The 21,131-nt window shown below is 36.9% G+C and overlaps 1 protein-coding gene across 1 annotated transcript; it reads left to right on the top strand.

Annotated features, from left to right (window-relative positions):
• Positions 1-269: 269 nt before the first annotated feature.
• LOC123233407 (frizzled-3) lies at positions 270-19,135 on the top strand. The gene is made up of 5 exons (XM_044659522.1): positions 270-319; positions 1,053-2,070; positions 13,251-13,399; positions 15,009-15,242; positions 18,922-19,135. The coding sequence occupies exons 1-5, from the start codon at positions 270-272 to the stop codon at positions 19,133-19,135; spliced, it is 1,665 nt and encodes a 554-aa protein (XP_044515457.1).
• Positions 19,136-21,131: the final 1,996 nt, after the last annotated feature.

Consider the following 21,131-nt stretch of genomic DNA (forward strand, 5'->3'; position numbering starts at 1 on the left):
TGGTTTGGGCAACTGACAGGAGTAACAGTTGGGCCTTAACTGCTACACTGATCCACCCAGCCAGGGAGTCTGAGAAACCAGCAAGTGAATGACAGGAGGGTTTATAACTACAGGTTTTAATACTAATAGGGGGTCAGGGTTAATGGGGGAACGGTCACACTGAATCTAAACACTAGAGACTACACAGGGGCTGGAAGAATCAATTAAAGCCTACACTGCACTATCAGACTATTACAGACTAGAAGGGAAAATGGGTCTCTCACAAAATCATGTCTTCTTCAGTTCTTCTTAGTGGCACAGGAAATGGGTCCACAGAAAGGTAAATCCAGGAAATGCTAATCAAGGAGCTTGTCTCAGACTGGGATGTCCACCACCCCAGCTAGATCTTCTTGCTCACTTGATCTTCCCTGGCAGGTCTTCCTTGACAGTGGTAACTCCACTCTCCTTGGGCTCCTCACTGGGCAGGTAAAGGCATCCACACCCTCTCCCTTTCCCAGTTTGACCAGAGTCCACAAAGGGCAAAACAGTTTTTTCCCTTCATTCTATTTAGAATGTCCTTGGCTAGCAGCCAAGGCTTTTCCCCTTAGTCTGTCTGCAAAAATCTGCTTTTCTACTTCTAAATCCTAAACCCATTACATTAATTAATTGTACTTAATTGTATATGGATTCTTGTATTTCTTTAAATCTTATTCTAAATAATAATAATACCTCACTTGCATAGTGCTTGACAGTTTTCAGGTTGTTTTTACACTACTTTCCTTGCTCCTATCTTTCATCTTTTCTAAGTAGTTTTGTGCCAATTAATGATTTTGCTTAGCTATTTTAAGAATGTAATTTACTTTTATAAGAAATACATATTGACTGAAAAAGCATATTATTCTCCTGGATTTAGTTAATCACACCTATGGGAAATCTGGCTATTTTGGACAAAGACATATTTGTTTTAATTATAAACAAGATACCCAATGAATAAATATACAGTCTTATGCAAACCTAGACTTATGAAATAACAGAAGATAGTAACAATACTTTTTTTTTTAAAAACTTCTTAGGTTTCCAGACTGTGATGAACCCTACCCTCGCCTGGTAGATCTGAATTTAGCTGGAGAGCCAACTGAAGGAGCCCCAGTAGCAGTTCAAAGAGACTATGGTTTCTGGTGTCCTCGAGAGTTAAAAATTGATCCTGATCTGGGCTATTCTTTTCTTCATGTGCGTGATTGTTCACCTCCTTGTCCAAATATGTACTTTAGACGAGAAGAACTTTCATTTGCTCGATATTTTATAGGATTGATTTCCATCATTTGCCTCTCTGCCACATTGTTTACTTTTTTAACTTTTTTAATTGATGTTACAAGATTCCGCTATCCTGAAAGGCCTATTATTTTTTATGCTGTCTGCTACATGATGGTGTCATTAATCTTCTTCATTGGGTTTTTGCTTGAGGACCGAGTAGCCTGCAATGCATCTAGTCCTGCCCAGTACAAGGCTTCCACAGTGACACAAGGGTCTCACAATAAAGCCTGCACTATGCTTTTCATGGTGCTCTACTTCTTTACCATGGCTGGCAGTGTCTGGTGGGTCATACTCACCATCACATGGTTTTTGGCAGCTGTGCCAAAGTGGGGAAGTGAAGCTATTGAGAAGAAAGCATTACTTTTTCACGCCAGTGCATGGGGCATTCCTGGAACTCTCACTATCATTCTTTTAGCTATGAATAAAATTGAAGGTGACAATATCAGTGGCGTATGTTTTGTTGGCCTCTACGATGTTGATGCATTGAGATATTTTGTTCTGGCTCCCCTCTGCCTCTATGTGGTAGTTGGGGTTTCTCTTCTATTAGCTGGTATTATATCCTTAAACAGGGTTCGCATTGAGATTCCATTAGAAAAGGAAAATCAAGACAAGTTGGTGAAGTTCATGATCCGGATTGGTGTGTTCAGTATTCTGTATCTTGTACCACTCTTGGTTGTAATTGGATGCTATTTTTATGAGCAAGCCTACCGTGGCATATGGGAAACAACATGGATACAAGAACGCTGCAGAGAATATCACATTCCGTGTCCCTATCAGGTAAGGAAATACATTATATATTTCAATATTTATAACATTGAGAGCAGAGGAATTACTACAATGATTTAACTGTTAAAACTACTTTAAACATATAATCCAGAGAGTGTTTTACTTTTAAGCATTTATAAACTTAGATTTTACAACTATCTGACTTTAAAAGGACAAAATGAAAAAATATTCAATGTGTAATGCTAATACCCCACCTTTGGATGTAAGCTAGGTTACATCAGATTATTAGTAATTTAGAGCATTTTTTATTTATGTGGTTGTTGATCATTTAGATTTCTTCTTTTGAAAACTACCTCTTCATAGTCTGTGACCAAATATCTATTTGGGAATGGTTCTTTATTAGAAATTTGAATTTGTATATTATACATATTGGAAATGGGAACTTTATCAAAGAAACTTGTTGCAAAGATTTTTTCTCCCCAATTCCCTGTTTCCTTTCCAATTTTAATGGCACAGGTTTTGTTTTTGCAAAAACTTTAAAAATCTTAAAAATCCAAATTGACCATTTTATCCAGTAATCCTCTTTTTCCCTCATTTAGTCATGAACTATTCCCCTATCCATAGATTGAAAGGTAGTTTCTTTGCTTTTTGCTAAATTTTTGATGTCACTTTTTGTGTTTAAGTCATATCTATTCAGAACTTATTTTGATATATTATTTGCCAGATTGCTTTCCAGTCTTTCTAGTTGGCTTTATTGAAAAGAGAGTTGGCCCCTGTATAGTAGCTGGGTTCTTTGAGTTTAACAAACAGTAAACTTCTTGGTTTGTTTGCTTTTGTAATGTTTGTCTAATCTGTTCCACTGATCAACTTCGTTCTTACTTTTTTTTCATTATTTCTTTGAGATTCTTGACTTTTTGTTTCTCCAGATTTATTATTTTTTCCCTAGCTTTATAAAGTTAAAACTTTGATAGTTCAAAAAGAATATTCTTATATTAACATAGTTGTTATAATATATATTATATATATAATATAATATAATATGATATATGGCTTGGTAGATAAAATCCCAGGTATTTTATATATTCTACAGTTATTTTGAGTGGAATTTCTCTTCCTCTTGGGTTTTTTGGCAGTACACAGAGATCCTCATGATTTATATCACTTTATTTTCCATTGTGCACCTTTAGCCAAATTCATTGTTTCATCTAATTTTTAGTTGATTCATATTTGGCCTGACCAATATAAATTTTAGAAATATAGCAAAAATTATGATGCTGTCCAAGTTTATCTATTGATTTAACTCTGTGCCAAATTACTTTATAGATTAAATACTTTATAGAGGATAGTCTTTAGACAAAATAATGCAATATTCAGAAAAGGGAAACAAAAGGCCAAGATACTAAGGGAAATAATAGAGGGAAAATGGGATGATGAGGGTTTGATGCTACAGGTTTAAAATTATATTATAGACACTGACCCTTTAGTGAGTGGGAGCAGCTGGTGTGTGTGTGTGTGTGTGTGTGTGTGTGTGTGTGTTTGTGTGTCATAGACAGATAGCCTGAGGAGGGGAAAATGGGAATGATCAGAGAAAACTCCACTAGACTCTTTTTCTTTTAGCCAGAACCATGAACAATGTCAGACAGGTTGGTTTGAGTAGAAATCAGAAGCCAGGCTAAAGATAGTATCAGGAAAGTACACAAATAGTAAAAGGAGGTGGGTTACTATAAATGAAATTTGCTTACAAAATATACATATGTCCACATTAAAGAACTGAAAAAAAATAAGAACAAGGGCAAAGATGAGACGTGCTGATCACAAGTGACTACTCCAAAAAATAGTTCCCCAGGGATATTGGACATGCGTGATGAAAATAGCAACCAGAACTATAGATCACCAAATAAACTGGCAGATTACAGCAGCTAAGGCCCTGTGCAGTGCCCAAGCAGATGAGATCTGACCAGATCCTGAATGGCAGCCTAGGTCAGAAGAAATCTCTGATGAGCAGACTTTACAGTCCTCTGTGGAAAATTAATTGAATAGTTTGAAAAAAATAGAAATGCAGCCTTTTAGAGACAATGATGGCAGCATCAAATAGTTCTAAGGATTTAGAAAGAATACCACCCTTTATAAAGATGAAAGGAGGAGAAAAAAAGAAAGCTTCCCACAAAACAAGACTTAGACAGTAAATTAGATTTTTAGATATAATTTTTTACTCAAGTTACAAGTCAGTTAAATAAGCATTACTAGGGGGCTTAATTCTAGAACAAACTGATTTATATATTTTCTCATAGATATGAACAAAACTAACTTGAAATTTTACCGAAAAAGAAAAATCGAGGAGACCTAGGAAAGTATAACCTCTTAAACAATGGGGGAAAACCAAACAAATACTTTTTCTTGTGGAAGCAAAAATTCAGAACTTATGGAAGGATTGGTGCCAGCAATTTAGAAGGTTCTGTACTGTTTATAATAATTATATCACACAGGGTTCATCCTAGGACTTTTTCTCTTCTTTATCAGTTTTCTTTCTTTTTGTATATCTCAAACTGGATGTCCTGTAGACATTTTCAACTGAATTTGTCCCAAGTTGAACTTATTATCTCTCTCTCCTCTAAGACCTCCTCTCTTCCCAAGTTCTATTATCATTATTATTAAGGGTGCCACTATCTTTATTTTATTTTTTAAACCCTTACCTTCTGTCTTAATTTTGGTTCCAAGGCAGAAGATTGGCAAGAGCTGGGCAATTGGGGTTAAGTGACTTGCCCAGGGTCACACAGCTGGGAAGTGTTTGAGGCCAGATTTGAACCTAGGACCTCCCATCTCCAGGCATGGCTCTCTATCTACTGGGCCATCTCATTGCCCCTCACTATTCTTCTGATCACCTGAGTTCACAACTTAGATGTCATTCCTCACCCTCTTGGAGTCCCTGTTGCCAAGTCTTCTCAATTTTGCCTGAATAACATCTTTCCTATATGCCCCCTTCTCTTCCCTGACTTCCTCGGACCCTGGTGCAGGCATTTTCTGCCTAGCCTATAACAATAGCCTCTTATTGTCCTCCCTGCCTCAATCTCTTTCCAATTCAATCCATCCTCCACTCAGCTGTTAGATTAACTTTAGCACAGGTCTGACTCTGTCATCTACCCTCATGAGGCAACTCCAGTGGCCCACTATTAACTCCAGGATCAAAAGTAAAATTCTCTTTTTGACATTCATAGTCTTCTTATACCTTACTTACCTCAGCCTGTTCTCTAATACAGTGGCTTCTTTGCTTTTCTTTACATATGACACTCCCATCTCTCAGCTCCAGGCATTTCCTCTGACTGACCATGCCTGAAAATGTCTCCATCCTCAACTCCACCTACTAGCTTCTTTGGCTACCTTTAAGTCCCAACTAAAATAACCATCTCCTCTAAGAAGACTTTCCTAAGCCTCCTAATGCTAGTGCCTTTCCTCTTAAAAGCCATTGCTAGGAAGATCACCAATAGGAGATGCAACTAGAAGTAGACAAAAAGAAACCAACTTTTCCCTTCTTGATTTTCTCCAGATGATCCTGTATGTAGCTTATTTGTTCATAGTTGTTTGCACTTAGCACAGTGCCCAGCATATAGTTAGTGCTTAATAAATCTTGATTGACTAAACAACTAGTTGCAATAAACAAAAATCTTGCTCCTCCTGCATATTATGCTTGTCTGCTTGCTTTCCAGCCTACTCTGGCTTACCAAGTTTGGGAGGTGTGGGACTGACTTGGTGAGCAAAGATAGAGATGGCTAAGAGCAGGTAGTCTGGACCAGGTATCTAAGCAGGCTGCAAGTAGGCTGTATGTTCCCAAGCTCTTCACAATGAGAGATTTGGGAGTTCTTTTCTCTCCTTCTCCTTAAAGTTTGCCTGACAGAAGTGATGCAGAAGTAGAGAATACTGAGATTGTCAAAATGTTTCTCATAACCTTGCCAGGAGAATGAAAGATTCCATCTGGGTCATTTGTACCATCTCCAACTAGATGCAAGGACCCACAGAAAAGAGCAGTATTGAAGAAAGGCAAACATTGTTCTGACACAGACTAGAGCCCAGTGTGAAGAGTAGAATTGAGAGAACGAGCCACAGTCCCTATGCTTCAGTCAGGAACAACTTCAAGTATTAGAGATCCTTTCTGCATGGAGATTTCTGGCTAATTTCTCACCTTACTTCACTTCTAGTGCTCTCTGGGTACTCGCCCTGTTTGTACTCAGCAAAACTGTTAATGCTATCTGTTTCTAGAATATTGCCTGGCATTTGAGATGTCTGGGAGGAAGCCTCAACCATTTCTAAATATTAGAAAGCTCATCACTGACATGCTTTTCAATCTCTTGCTACATATCCTTTTCCTGATCCAGGTAATGTTTGTGAAGCTTTTCGTGATCGATCTTGTTGACAAATTAGTCAGTCCCCTGCAATATGCACATGCACATGCACATGCACATTTTCCTTCCCTACCCACTCCTGTTCCATGTACCACTGGTTCATCAAAGAAATTGAAATGTATCATCGATTATCCAACATTGAAAGTAATTGAACCTACTGCTTTGATTTAATCTGCAGTCTTATCAGCTTCCTTTTCTCTATCCACTTTCCTCTGTTCATCATCAGCATAAGTGAAATGAAAACATCTGGGTAAGTGTACTTCTAGTGCATCCCTTTTTAGTGATCTTCCTTGCAAACTGTCACAAAATGATTTACCTGCAATCTGTCCTGGGTAGCTTAGCTACTACAAAGAAGTTCCATTTATCACAGTCATCTACTGCCATATTAAAGACTTAGGCAGTCCACTGAACTATCTACAAAAGGTTTGAGTTAGGAAAGAGGCACTGGTGGTTGGTTTCACCTGGGAAAGTAGGACCCACTTTGCAAGGACTTTCTGCACATTTTCAATGTTCTTTATGTGAATTGGTATTTTGTTTTCTTAAGGAAAGTGTAGAACAGAATCTTTTTTGACATTCATGTTTAGGTTTTTAATTCTATTGCAGATCTTAAATTATAGGTTTTTCTCCAACTATGTCCTAGCTTTTGCTAGTACTGTGCTGATTAAAATACTTTTCTTGTTTCTCTGGGCCATTTCTTCCTCCCTCCCTACTACCACCCCCAGATGAATGGATTTTGCAAATCCAGTTTTTTGAGTTTGTGTATATATGTGAGAAATCCATACATTGGGTGTGAAGAGAAGAGACTTTCAGCTATTACAGGTTACTTTCCTCTGCAGCCTTCTTTGTCTTTCTTTCTTGTAACTCAAGTTACATCTTTTTTGTTCCGTTGTAAAAATAAGAAAGCCTGAAGAAGTAGAACCCACAGGCAATTACTCATTTATTTAAAGTTCCCTAATGTTCAGAAGTACCAGATCTGTTTGAATGTAACCATTAGCACAAGATGCTCAGGCCCCTCCCTTCCTCTGATTGGAGAGGGTAAAGGATAAATATTGCAGAGCTCCTCCCAAAGCCTCTGTTATTTAAAGAGGCTGCTTAGAACCTTATTGTTTCCCATCCAGCTCTTTTGAATTGCGTGATCTTCACAATCACATCATTCTGCAAGTTGAAATCAATTCTCTACAGATCCCCTCAGATAATTTCTTACCAGAACTACAAGTGTAATTGTAAAGGAGCCATTTAGGAATGTTTGATAGAAATCAAGATAGAGAAAGTCTATGTGGTGAGCCTCTCTTTTAGCACTCCCCTGGGGCCGAATATACACTGGGACTTTAAGGGGGTGTCACCCCAAAAATGAGTGCCCTGGATTGTCCTGCCACCCCACAGGAGCTGGAGGCAAGGCTTCCCTATAAGAGGAGGTATTTGGTACCCCAATCTGATCCTGGATAAGGACAGGGTTCACATAAACCTCCCCCCCCGCCAATCAGTTAAACTCACAGAGGGTGGTCCGGCTTCAAGATGGAGGCAGCCAGACCAAACTGTGGTTCCCCTCTCCCTTGTTGTCTCTCAGGCTCTCTGGAATGCTAGCTGACTGTTTAATGGCTTTTTATTATTCACAAATCAGGGATTGGGGAAAGGGTGAAGGGCAGAGGGATTTTGGGGTGCCCTCTTTGCTATTCCTATGGGGTCCGTCACTTAGGTCGGAACCTTAGTGGTTCCCACTCCTAAGCTTCTCCCCTTGCCCCTTCTCCTTCTATTTCTATTTCAATTTTTCTGTCTATCCTTTTTTAAAATTGTAAGTTTTGACCGAAAAGGGTCTTTCAGCAAGGTTGGGTAATGGGTGAAGGAAACTAAGAGATTGCTCCCAAAATGGAGTCCAAAAACTTAGTTGACTTATGGTTGAAGTCTTAATGGGTGAGATGAGATAGAATGGCTTTGATCAGGGAATCAGGGTTTCAGTTTCCAAAAGAAAGATCCTCAGGAAGCCCTCAGGACTGGATTCAAGCTGGGTCATCCTCCTCCCTCTTTTCAGTCCTCTGCCCAAAGACTTCTCCTCTCTCCTCTTCCTCGGAGCAATTCCCAGACTCCTCTCTGGTCTCAACTGTCAGCAACTATCAGCAGCTGCCTTTTATGGCTCCTTTGGTCCCATCCCTCTTGCACAAATCCCATCCTCACACAAGACATCATCTTGCCCCATGCTGAGTGCCCTTCCTCCACACCCCTCCACCATGCTTTTCAGTGTTGTTTTCCTCCATTAGATAGTGATCTCCTTAGAGCAGGGTATATGCTTTCTTTGTACCGTCAATGCTTAGCACCAGATCTGGCACATAGTAGGCACTTAATAAATATTTACTGACTATTGCCTAAGATGCCCTGAGAAAGTCACTTTTCCTAAAAACCAGGTCTAGCTCCATCACCAGAGCCAAAGACCTGAAATTTACTTTGTCAGATCACTTCTACTTATCACTTAACAGTGATGTTGGGTGCTGCATAAGATATAGGAATTATGCACAGGAAATCAAGCAGTTCCAACTATCTCCACAAAACCAGACCAGAACCCAAACAAAGTAAAAACTTTATGGACTAATAACAGAGAAGGTTAATACCTAACCAGTAACTTGCTCATTGAGTACCCCTCTTCCATGTCAGGGAGGGCTACGTAAGCTGACCCATAGGCTTGCAATAGAAGCTGTACCACCCCATCCTTCTGAGAAGCTTTTTCAGACAGAAGCTTTTCATTTGCAGTGTGGCTACATTCTGCTTCAATAGAACTCTGTGGTAAAACTAAGGAAAAGAGAGGACTTTAAGGCAAGACAAATGGGTGACTGGGTGGCAACTAAACTAAGCCTGAGGAAAAGATCCCAACATCCAGGTGAGGCCAGTTCTGCTTGGGGGTGAAAACTAAGGCTTATGAAACATGAATTACAACAAGTGGGAGGAAGCTTTGAGCTCCATCTCAAGAAAACTGTTGGGAAATATAAGGAAAAAATACTAGAATCACCAGAGATCCTAGGTAATGGGGGGGGGGGGGTGGTGGGAAGGAAGGCCTTGAAAATAGGCATATAGAGCTACTGGGAAGATAGAACAGCAGGGAATATGACCTTCAGATCAGCTAAAATAGTCCAGATATCTACGAACAGATGTTGAAAGGCAAAATCAATCAATACTTAGTGACACAACGAACTCTGAATTTCTAAGAGAGAATGGAAAACAGAGCAAGATATTTCTGAAAGGTTTAAAGGAGAAATAAGAATTGTGAAAGCAGAATTTATGGCCTTTATCACAGAAATAATTGACAAAAGAGATAAAGTTGAATCCATAGAGACAAGTCTCACCAATGAAACAAAACAACTGATTGGGAATGCAAGTACATATGAGTTAAAGACATTCTGAAAAAAGAGGTAGAAAAAGCAACAATGTTAAAAGAAAACATCTCCTTACAAACAAAACCTATTGATCTCAAAGACAAGATGCATAAAGACAATTTAAGGATTATAGGTTTCTCAAAAAAAACATACCAAGTCAAAAATCCTAAATATAATTATGAAAGAAATCATACAAGAAAACTGCCCAGAACATCTGGACACAGAAAACAAAGTACCAATCAAAAGAATCCATAGATGATCTCCAAGGAAAAAAAAAAACCTCCCACAATGCACACTCCAAGACACATAATGGTTTTATATAAATAGCAAGTTCCACAAGTAACCAAGAGAAAGACCTTCAGATATGCCAGGAAGGAAATTCATATAATCTAAGACCATTCTGCACATACCAGAAATCGTAGGAAGGAATGGAGTAATGTAATCCAAAGAGAAAAAGAGCTTAAAATGCTGCCCAAGGTAGACATGCTTTACAAATCTGTGCCTAACCATAAATGAAAAAAAGAGATTTCAACTACAAAAAAGTGTTTGAAACATTTCTAGAAAGAAAACCAGATCTGAATAATTTGTTTCTCAAACATCCCAAACAACAGAAATACAATAAAAGTAGACAAATATTGCAACCAAGGATGAAGAACAGCAAACAATAAAGAGACCATTAAGAAATTTCATTTAAAAATTCATAAGAAAAAAAGATGCTAGCAAAAGGCAAATAGAAGTGGTGGTAGTAGAAGTCCTTTTTCTACAGGACTGACATTTCATAGACTAAAACTCACAAAGACCCTGCCTATAGGTGAAGCTATGTTTTGTTTTGTTTTGTTTTGTTTTGTTTTGTTTTGTTTTGTTTTGTTTTGTTGTGAGACTAAATTACAGAAGTGGAGTGTGCATAGAAAGGGAGAGGAGAGGAATATTGAAGTACTTTAATCAAATTACGACAAAGGGAAAATAACTCCTGTACTCTCTTAGGAAGAAGAGAACCTACAGGAGAATGAGCAAAGAGGCAAAGGAGGGGACTAAAACAGGGAAAGAAAAGGAGAAATTTTATTTTATCAGACAGAGAGGGTACCACTGATAAATGCTCCCATGAGGAAAAAGAGATATTCCATAATGAAAGATGGAGACCTAACGATGAATGTAATCTGCAGGGATTTGGTGAGATCACTCATCTTATCCTAGGAAAATGGGAATCAGAGCTCTAGGGGGTGTCTGACATCCAAAAGAATAAGATGGCAAGGAAGTAGGAGGCATATTTTATGGCATATGGGGAAAAATTATTAACAAAGGTTATTAAAACTATATGAACAAAGACATAGGAAAATTCCAACCATGGAGCAATTCTCTTGCAGGAACTGCAGTGACTAGGAGGCAATATCTACAAGGCATTAACATGGAAAATATTTAGAAGAGGGAACCCAAAATAATTACCTTAGAAACTTTCATTCCAGGAGGAATATAGAAACTAATGAAGGAAAAATTAATATGAGGGCCATGAATCAAAAAATAAAAGTTTAGGATAAACAGAAAGAAAAGATAAATAGTGAAGGGAATGAATAAAAGAAATCCTTTTTAGGAAAAGGCACAGAAATTTAAAAATTTAAAATTATCAAACAAAACAGATTGAAGGGGAAGAAAAGAATGGGGATTTTACTTGTCTACTGAGAGAGAAAAAAGAGAGAAGAATTAAATAAGATAAAAGGAAGAAAAAAGGAACTAAGTTAAAACTCCAAAATTAGGGAGAGTAACAAAAAGGAGGTTGGGCTTCAGGAAGAAATAAGTGTTGCCTTAAATTTGATTGGGCTAAAATAACTGAGGAGACAAAGTGTTCTGTCTACAGAAGAAGGAAAATTAATTTTTTTGGAGGGGGGAAGTAAACCAATATCAGAAAAAAATAGAGGAAAACAAATATAGATCATAACTTTAAATGTGAATGGATTCCAGTAAGATAAAAAAGTATGACTGTGGATTTAAAAAGTTTCCAAGTTATTGCTTATAAGATGTGCACCTCAAAAACAGAAATAGAATAAATAAATGAGAAAGTAGGAAAAATTATAGTAAACAAGCAGTTTATTGCATTAAATATAATTGGAGAGGAAATGGCTCTGCAAAGTGTAGTGTTATCTTTTTTGTGTAGTTTAGAAATGAAGATTCTTAAAAACCTACTTTGTAAGCTTGGAATGGGTGAATTCACATTTGTATGTGTAAAGTGTCTGTATATGCACATCCCTGCTAAGTGTGTTCCATTAGGGAGAAAGATCAATCCAGATTCCAGATATGGTATCCCTTATGAATTAAAAAATATGTATATGGAAAATATATGTAGGAATATATATATATATATATATAACTTGAATCATTAAGAAAGCCTTTGGGGAGAGTTTTGCATCTATTGTGGGTTAATATATAAATCTTTTTCTCTGGTTATTTGCCCAAGAAAATGCTACAGTTGTCGACAATTGCGGATGAGTGATTAATTGCAAGTTTACCTCATAGGGGAAGTATCAAAATTGAAATTGTATCAAATTTGTAGAATTTGTACCCAAAATTTATTTCTAAACTATGTGGTTAAAAGGTATTTTGACCTGTTTAAATATCTATAGTATGCTCCAATAACATCTTTTGTAGTTTTGATAAAACATTATATTACAAAGTAATAATGGTCAAAGTGATCCACTGGTGAATAAGAAACAGAAAAATAGATCACTGGAACAGATTATGTAAGCAGAATCCTAGAAGAAAATGCAAAGGAATTACACCCAAACCCTACCTCCACCAAGAAAATTTTACAATTATGATAGCCCATGTGGCATCTATAAAATGAGGAGGTTAAATTTGATGACTTCTGAGTTTCCTTCTAGTTCTACATCTAAGATCCTGTGATCTCTTCCCTTCCTGGTACACTGATTATATTTGTAGTCAGGGTTATGTAGTTCAGCACTGTAATTGTTTATGTGCTTTATAATGCTTGGCTAAACTTCATAAAGGTTGACTCTTGTCTAAGGCTTCTTTTGTGTTTCTCATAGTACCTTCTATATAATTCAAATAGCAGGAACTGAATAAATAGTTATTGGTTAATTGTATTTAAGGATACTTTTATTTAAAGACTTGGGTCTAAAACTTCTTCTATAGGAATGTAACTTATTTGAAAATTAAACAGTGAGATTTTGAGAATATAGAATTTTACTTTAAAATCAAGTTTACAAAAACTTGCCTGTTCCATACCAAGAAATATTTATGCAAGTATATTTCCTTTTAAAGGAATTTATTCTAAAAAATTATCACTTTACAAGATTATTATACAATTATCACTTTGTTGTGAAAACAAATTTGCTTTATTCTCTCAAATTTTTATTTGATTTATACACTTTTCTGTTGCATTTATAACAAACTAGTTAGTTTCAGCAAGATGAATGAACTTTGATGTCTAAATTACATTATTTTCTTTCATTATCTATAGGTTACTCAAATGAGTCGGCCAGACCTAATTCTCTTTCTAATGAAGTATTTAATGGCTCTCATAGTTGGTATTCCTTCCATTTTTTGGGTCGGAAGCAAAAAGACATGCTTTGAATGGGCCAGCTTTTTTCATGGACGCAGGAAAAAGGAGTAAGTTTTTAAAATTAGTTTCTTTTTTTAAGAAAATCATGTTTTCAGTAATTCTGTTTTGTTATTTATTGACATATTTTAATTTTGAAGAAGCAGACAAGTTAAAGCTTTGCCAGGAACTACTAATTATGATTGATATAGCAGTATATTTTCATTAAAAAAAAAACCACATAAAACAAATTGAGTACGTGGTCTGTAGATAACAGAAATCACAACAGAATGACAAAATTCATGCCATTCTACTTATTCAGAGAGGCAGAGAGACATAGTGGAGAGAGGGACAGCTCTGGAGTCAGAAAGACCTGGGTATGGGTACTGGCTTTGATATGACTGTAGTCAAAAAAACAACAACACTACTTAAAATTTTTTTTAAACCCTTAACTTCTGTGTATTGGCACCTAGGTGGAAGAGTGATAAGGGTGGGCAATGGGGATCAAGTGACTTGCCCAGAGTCACACAGCTGGGAAGTGTCTGAGGCCTGATTTGAACCCAGGACCTCCAATCTCTAGGCCTGACTCTCAATCTACTGAGCTACCCAGCTGCCCCCAACACTTAAATTTTCATTGTCCTATGCAACTGTTATGGATGAGTTGCCTGGCAACATTGGTAGGACTCTCCACTATGAGAGGTACTTTCTCAAATAAAATCATAGGTCTGAATTCTTCACCAAAGAAATCCTCTTAAAAAGGACTAAATGGCAAGGGTAGAAAATCCAATTCTAAAACATGTGGTGAAAAAAGACTTAACTGAATTTAATGTTTAAGCTTACTAAAATTGAAACCACACTGAGACATTTGGGACAACCTGCCTAAGAAAACCTTCATTTAGAATATTGAAGGGAAGAGTTGTTATGCTGAAAAGTCTGAGTTAATTTATTTAGCCCTTTCTGTTCTTCAAATGAGAATAAAATCTCTTTATTTGATCTTGACCTCGATTGTATTTGATCTTCTAGGTCATGTAGGAACATGTATTATTATTCAGATTTTACAGGTAAAGAAAATAAGGTATAAAAATATTAAATCTTTTATCCAAAGTAGAAATGTCAGAATTAGGAGAGACTTTTGACATCATTTACTGCAATATACATGAATTCAATACATTTTACATATGAAGCCGAGTCTAAAGAGATTAATTTCCTTAAGATCACATAGTTAGTTAGTGCTGCAACTTTAACTAAACTGTGGTTTCCTGATTCCTGATCCATTTTTTTCTGGAACACTGTTTGGGTGAAACCAAGTTAACTTGGATTTTGGTTATCTTATTCTAAAGTATCTTTCTCATTTAAATTCATCCTTTAACTCTAATAATTACTGCACAATGTACATAAACCTAACTTGTTCATCTGTTTGTCATGTATTCATAATGATGGTGAAGTACAGTAGTGGATAGAGTGCTGGGCCGGGTGTCAGAAAGACTTAAATTCAAATCCAGCTTTGGACACAAACAGCTATGCGTCCCTGGAGGCTTCGCCTCTGTCTCTCTCAGTTTGCTTAGCTATAAAGTGGGGGATTAGAGGAGGATCTACTCACAGGGTTGTCACGAGGAGTTAAATCTCTAGTGCGTAGCCCGTGGTAGGCGCATTATAAATGCTTGTTCCTGCCCCCTCTAGGATGGTAAATGAGAGTCGCCAGGTACTTCAGGAACCTGATTTTGCCCAGTCCCTTTTGAGGGATCCCAACACTCCTATTATTCGAAAATCAAGAGGAACCTCCACCCAGGGAACATCCACTCACGCCTCTTCTACCCAGCTGGCTATGGTGGATGATCAGAGGAGCAAAGCAGGGAGTGTCCACAGCAAAGTGAGCAGCTACCATGGCAGTCTTCACAGGTCTCGGGACGGCAGGTAAGCTTCAGCAGTTATTCAAATGATTCCAAATATCTTGGGAAGTTCAAGGCACAGAAAATAAGACTGACGCCGAGCCGGGCTCCCTGCTGTCCAGATTTAAGGAGGTGTTGGCCGTCACCGAGGCACGTTCTAGGCACCGACTTTGTGTCCTTGTCCACAGCCGAGAGCAGTAAGTGTGTGAACTGACACAGAGATCAATGCGGAAGGATATGTTTATATGTAATACATACGTAACCATGTGTGCATCTTTAATGCACGTATGTGTAGACATGTACATATACACTAAAAATGCAGCTCATCTTCTACCAACTGTAGGTGCCACTGGAGCATCAGATTAATCAAACATTTATTGAGGATGTGCCTCACCTCTAACACTTTGTTAAACACTGGGAGGTATATAAGAAAAATTCTCAAGGTGCTCATCATCTAATTGGAAGGATGAGGCTAATACTATAAGATCATTACAAAACAATTCACTGTTAAACTGTTTGGAGCTGACCACGTGTATAATCCAAATTCAGAGAAGGGAGAGATTGATGTAAGTTAGACTAGTTGGCAAAGGCCTTTGGACCAGCAGAAAGGAACGAGGAAGGCATTACAGGTAGGGTGATCCAGAGCCAAGGAAAAGCAGGCCTGAGAGGGCCACTCTAAGGGAAATGGTGAGGAAAAAGCCTTGTCTGGAGCAGAAGGTGACTTTTGGTTTATAGTGGAAAATACCTCTGTCGTGGCAGGATGAAGCCCGAAGATGGTTGCGGATTTAATGAGGTAGGCAATAGAATCTTGAGCAAGGAAAATCAGTCTAACAGGGCTGATGAGAGGAGAGAGATTAGACAGGGAACTCACTTTAGGAGGCTTTGTAACAACCTGCATCTAGAGTGGTTAGGGCCTGGACACAGTAGTGGCAATGAGTGTGAAGAATAAATAGATGATCCGTCTTGATCTGCCTTGAACTTTCCAAAGCATTAACATTGTGGAATACCACCACCACCACTTTCACTTTCATTCATTAATTCATACACAAGTCATTGTGAAGAACCTACTATATACTACTGGGTTAGGTACTGATGAAGAGACAAAATTTAAGATATGGTCCCTGCCCTCCAAAAACTTCCATTCTATTTCGGAAGATAATATATTGATTTCCTATTTCACACATAGATTATTACAATTGTAATAAAATTGTATTGATTTTTCTATGTAGTTAATTCCTAGTTATTTTCACTTGGAGTGGCTGTATTGTAGATTTTATATAGTTGAAGAGGACTTGTTTGATTTCAGTCATGCTTCAATTCATGGGAATTATTAGTAAGAAAAAATCAATGGGGTAATTTTTATTAAAATGCACATAAAATGTTTCTAAACATATATGCATGTATTTTTATTAAATTATGCACATATAATTATGTGTGTATCTATATGTGTTATAGGGAAATTATAGTATTGATACAGACTTAAGATAAGGCAGAAACTGCTGACAGCTTGAAGAAACCTTGAACTAGCTGCATGGACATTCCATCATGGAATGAAGCCAGGGTTTTGAAAAGGGAGAGTTTCTCTTGGCCAAGGAGGGGGTGCTGTGTGGTCCAGCTTTGCTGAGTAACTAAGGAGCTAAGAAATTGGGATTAGAGAGAAGAAGAAACCATCTATCTCAACCTAGGTAGAGAAAAGGTTCAAACCAACTGCTGGTGGACAGCAGAATAGTCTGCCTTTACTCCCTAGAGGTTTTGTGGACTTTAACTGGCTGTACAACCTTGGAGCACCGTGTAACAGTGCAGTGAGAATCCCAACTCTCCAGCCCTCTCCAGCTGTCTGTAGCTTAGTATAGGTAGTTGGGCTATTTCATAGTGTCAGAAACCCTTCTCACCCACTTATTTAACAACAATAAACGTGTTTATTAATACTTCCTGAAACTCCTCTAAGCCATCAAAATCCCACTACTTGGAGTTACTCAACATCACTGGCATCCTTGGCTGATAGGTGGTCAATTTAACTGACAAACTGCCATTCCCCAGTCCTCACATCCCTATTTGGTTATTCTATGTTTACCTTTCAGTCTTTCCCCTTGTGAGGTATGGGAGTATCCCCAGTTTGTCTCATTTCCTTACTAGCACCCAGTTATTCCCCAATCCACATATTTATTTTTATTTTAGTACATATGTAATTTTGGATAACTTGATTTGCAACTCAGATCTGGTTGAAGTTTCACTTTCAGAAAATGCATACATATTTTAAAGTAATAGTTTGTTTTCATTTTTTAAAGATTAATTTTCTAAATATATGATTTTTTTACAAAGTCTTTGGGAAGTGATGAATCATGAATATATAGGCAACTATTTTTTCCATTTTTTACTATGAGGATAATTGTCAAATTAACAAACATATTAAATTTTTTTAACCATAACAGTAAGTTTATGTATTCTAGATTCTTCCCCCAGTAACAAATGCTATAATTTTTTTAAAAAACTCATCTTTATATGAATATTTATCTTTAAATGTGTTAATTATACCTGTGAAACGTTGGTGGTTTTTTTAAATTAAATTGACTTTCATCCATGTCAAAATAAAAAAGTTAAAGCATTGGGCTATTTAACTCAGCATTTCCCAAATTAATTTACCCACAGAACACTTTAGGAATTGAAATATATTGAAATGACCTAAAAGTGTTGCTTTTAGGGGGTAAGAAACCCCAATGTAGATTTAAAGTATTACTTAGTACACAGTAAGTAAGTTGTTCTATAAGTGTTTGTTGAATTCACCTGTATACTTGATGATGGTTATCAGTTCAGAATAAAAGATAAGTTGAAGGTAAGTTCAGAATAAAAGATAGATTTTGGAGAATAGGTTCAAACTGACAAATTTCAGGCTACAGTAAGGCTCTGGATTTTGTATTTTATGTGACTAAGTACAGAGGCTTATTCTGTGGAAATAGCATTTTCAGAGCTTAAAGTCCTGCAGAAATATAATTTGAACTATTCATTGTTTTCTTTCAAATGGAATATAAGCCTAACTATTAACTAGAGCACCTGGGAAAAAGATGCTTTTTGCACAGAAGCTTCCTATTCTCCTGAAAAAAATTTTTTTAATATCTCATATAGGGTTCTTGACTTCCCACTGCAGGCTTTATTTCCTAGCACCACCTGTTCACATATAGTCATGAAAGAGTGTCCCTATCAGTCAGCTGTCAATTTTAAGTACCTGCTATATACTAGGCACTGTGCTAAGCACTGGATATACAAAGAAAGACAAAAACCAATCCCTGTTCTCAAGGTCTTTGGAGGTAGGGAGAGACAACATACAAATAACTATATATTATGAAGGACAAATTGAGGGTAGTATCAGAGGGAAGGCCCTAACATTAAAGAAGCCTTATAGAAGATGGGATGGCAGCTGAGACTTGAAGAAAGAAGAAAGCAAGCTGATTTGGGGAGGGGGGTGGAAGGAAGAAGAGTGGAGAGTTCTTGGCATCATTTGGCTGAACTCCTTGCTGCACCACAGAGTCAGAAAAATGTCTGTCATCATAAAAGGTGTAGAGCCAAGAACCCGAACCCACAAAGTGAATATCTACCTTTTAAAAATTATTATTTCTGCCATTAGAGTTAATAATCAAGAATTCCTCATCTTTGTCATTTCCATGTAGTTTTTCACTGGTGTTCTTCGTACTTTATTTTCCTGTTAGGTACACTCCTTGCAGTTACAGAGGGATGGAGGAGAGACTCCCTCATGGCAGCATGTCACGTCTAACGGATCACTCCAGACACAGCAGTTCTCACCGGCTCAATGAGCAGTCACGGCACAGCAGCGTCAGAGATCTCACTAATAACCCCATGACTCACATCACCCATGGGACCAGCATGAATCGGGTTATTGAAGAAGATGGAACCAGTGCTTGATTTGGTTTGTTCAGCAGGGAGAACTTGGGCTATTATGAAATCCAGATTCCATTTCTTTGCCATTGCATGACTGATTACAGAAATTCAGTATTATCATACTTTCATTCAGGTGCTTATTGTATATGTTGGGAAAGCAAAAGTGTCTCTTGCTTTTTAAAGTCTTGTTTTTACATTACATCAGAATTGAAATATTGGGCGATCCAACAAACTAGAAATTATAAAATTCACTTGAAATATAGTTCTGTTCAAGGTTATCTCTAACTAATTTTTTGGTCATCTTCTCCCAAAAGACACATTATGAAACTTATTTTATATTTAGAAAAATGTAATGTTTAATAATTACCTCCTTTTAGTCATCCTTTGTATAAGAAGGAATTCAGGGTTAAGCTATTACTAAGATTTTAAAAAACTTTATTCTGTATATTAAAGAAATTTTGTATCAGATAAACTGATGCTTGTTTCCTCTAAGAAGAAGGCCCGCATATTAAGAGCTATACCTAGAATTTCAGAAACTATCAGTTGTGTTTCAACAAATACTGTGGAAATACAGTAGAAGAATATGACACATATTCAAGACCATTTGCAAATTCTATTAAAAATAATAGTAACTCTAGAGACATTCTATACCAGGATTAGCCAGAAGATGAAGGATTTTTTCCCCCATATAATTTTGTCATTCTCACTATCATCAAGTACAACTTGTGCTATTTTTGTGGTTCTAAGTTATTTACTTGCATAGTGGAGAAACTTCCATTTATATACAGCTAATCCCTTACAATATTATAGATTTCTAAAGAAAATCCATGCTCAAATCAGTTCCATTGATGTATGGAACAGAATAAGGAGACCGAGTTTATGGTGGCCATAATCTCAAAATACCTTCCCTTTTTTCAATGATGAAGCATTTTTCTATGATGAGACTTTGCCTCTTCCCTGTTTTCTGGCCAGTAAAGCAGCTGAAGTGTTAAAGAAGAGAGAGAGGATGCTACCAAAGCACCAGGCCTGACCTTGGCATCTACGGCCCCTCTCCTCATCTTCTGGCAGACTATCTGCACATACTTGCCTTGCCTGAGGAGACTCCAAAGCCTTCATTGACACTCTTTATTTTCAGTTACTGGATATTCAATTTAATTCAACAGACATTTGTTAAGTGCCTACTATTTTCATTCCAGGCAGTGTGTTAGGCACTGGACATGTGACAACAAAAATGAAACAACTCATCCCCACAAGGAATTTCTAATCCACTAGTAATTCTCATTTCCATCTAAAATATTTCAGTAATTGCTGGAGTCCAAAGGTAGAGTTAGTTGTGGATGTGTGGACTATAAATAGAAGCTAAATGAAACATGGCTGTGCTTGTAACATAGTACTTCTTCCTCCTCAAAATATTCAAAAATCTTAGTGATTTCTTGTCTCGTAATGTAAGTCACTTTCAATATTAGATTGTGATCTTAGGCATGAAAAATTGGTCTGGAATTAATGAAATTATTAGTTATTCAATCTTTCTTGTCCCTAATGGTAATCTGAAAGCGCCTAATACAACCAGAAACAAGAGCTAAATTTTATGGCATATTTGTGTATGCTTTGTGGTCCAAATGTATTGTTTGCCTCTTAAAAACATGTGTACCATTAAGAACTTTAAGGCATGCAAAAGTGCCATGATAGTGTAACTGACTAACAAGTGTTTATTTTACTGCTTCTTGCTGCCTCCTTTTTAAAACAGAAAGTAGTTTTTTATAAGACACTGTACTTAATACTATATATAGTGTGCTGCAAAATAGCAATTCCATTTGTTCTGTTGTTTTTATCTGACAAGTGAATGACTAAATGTTTCTTTTTAAAGTATATATGTAAATTAATGCTTTAAAAATCAACAAGTAGTTTTAATGGAAATTCCCTAATGGAGTTATTTCAGTAAGATATCATTTAGAAGTTAATGCAAGAGATTCAAGATTTACATCAAATCTAAAAATCATTATTTTCAAGGTATACATAA

Source organism: Gracilinanus agilis, chromosome 2 (assembly GCF_016433145.1).
Source record: "Gracilinanus agilis isolate LMUSP501 chromosome 2, AgileGrace, whole genome shotgun sequence".
Taxonomy (NCBI): Eukaryota; Metazoa; Chordata; class Mammalia; order Didelphimorphia; family Didelphidae; genus Gracilinanus; species Gracilinanus agilis.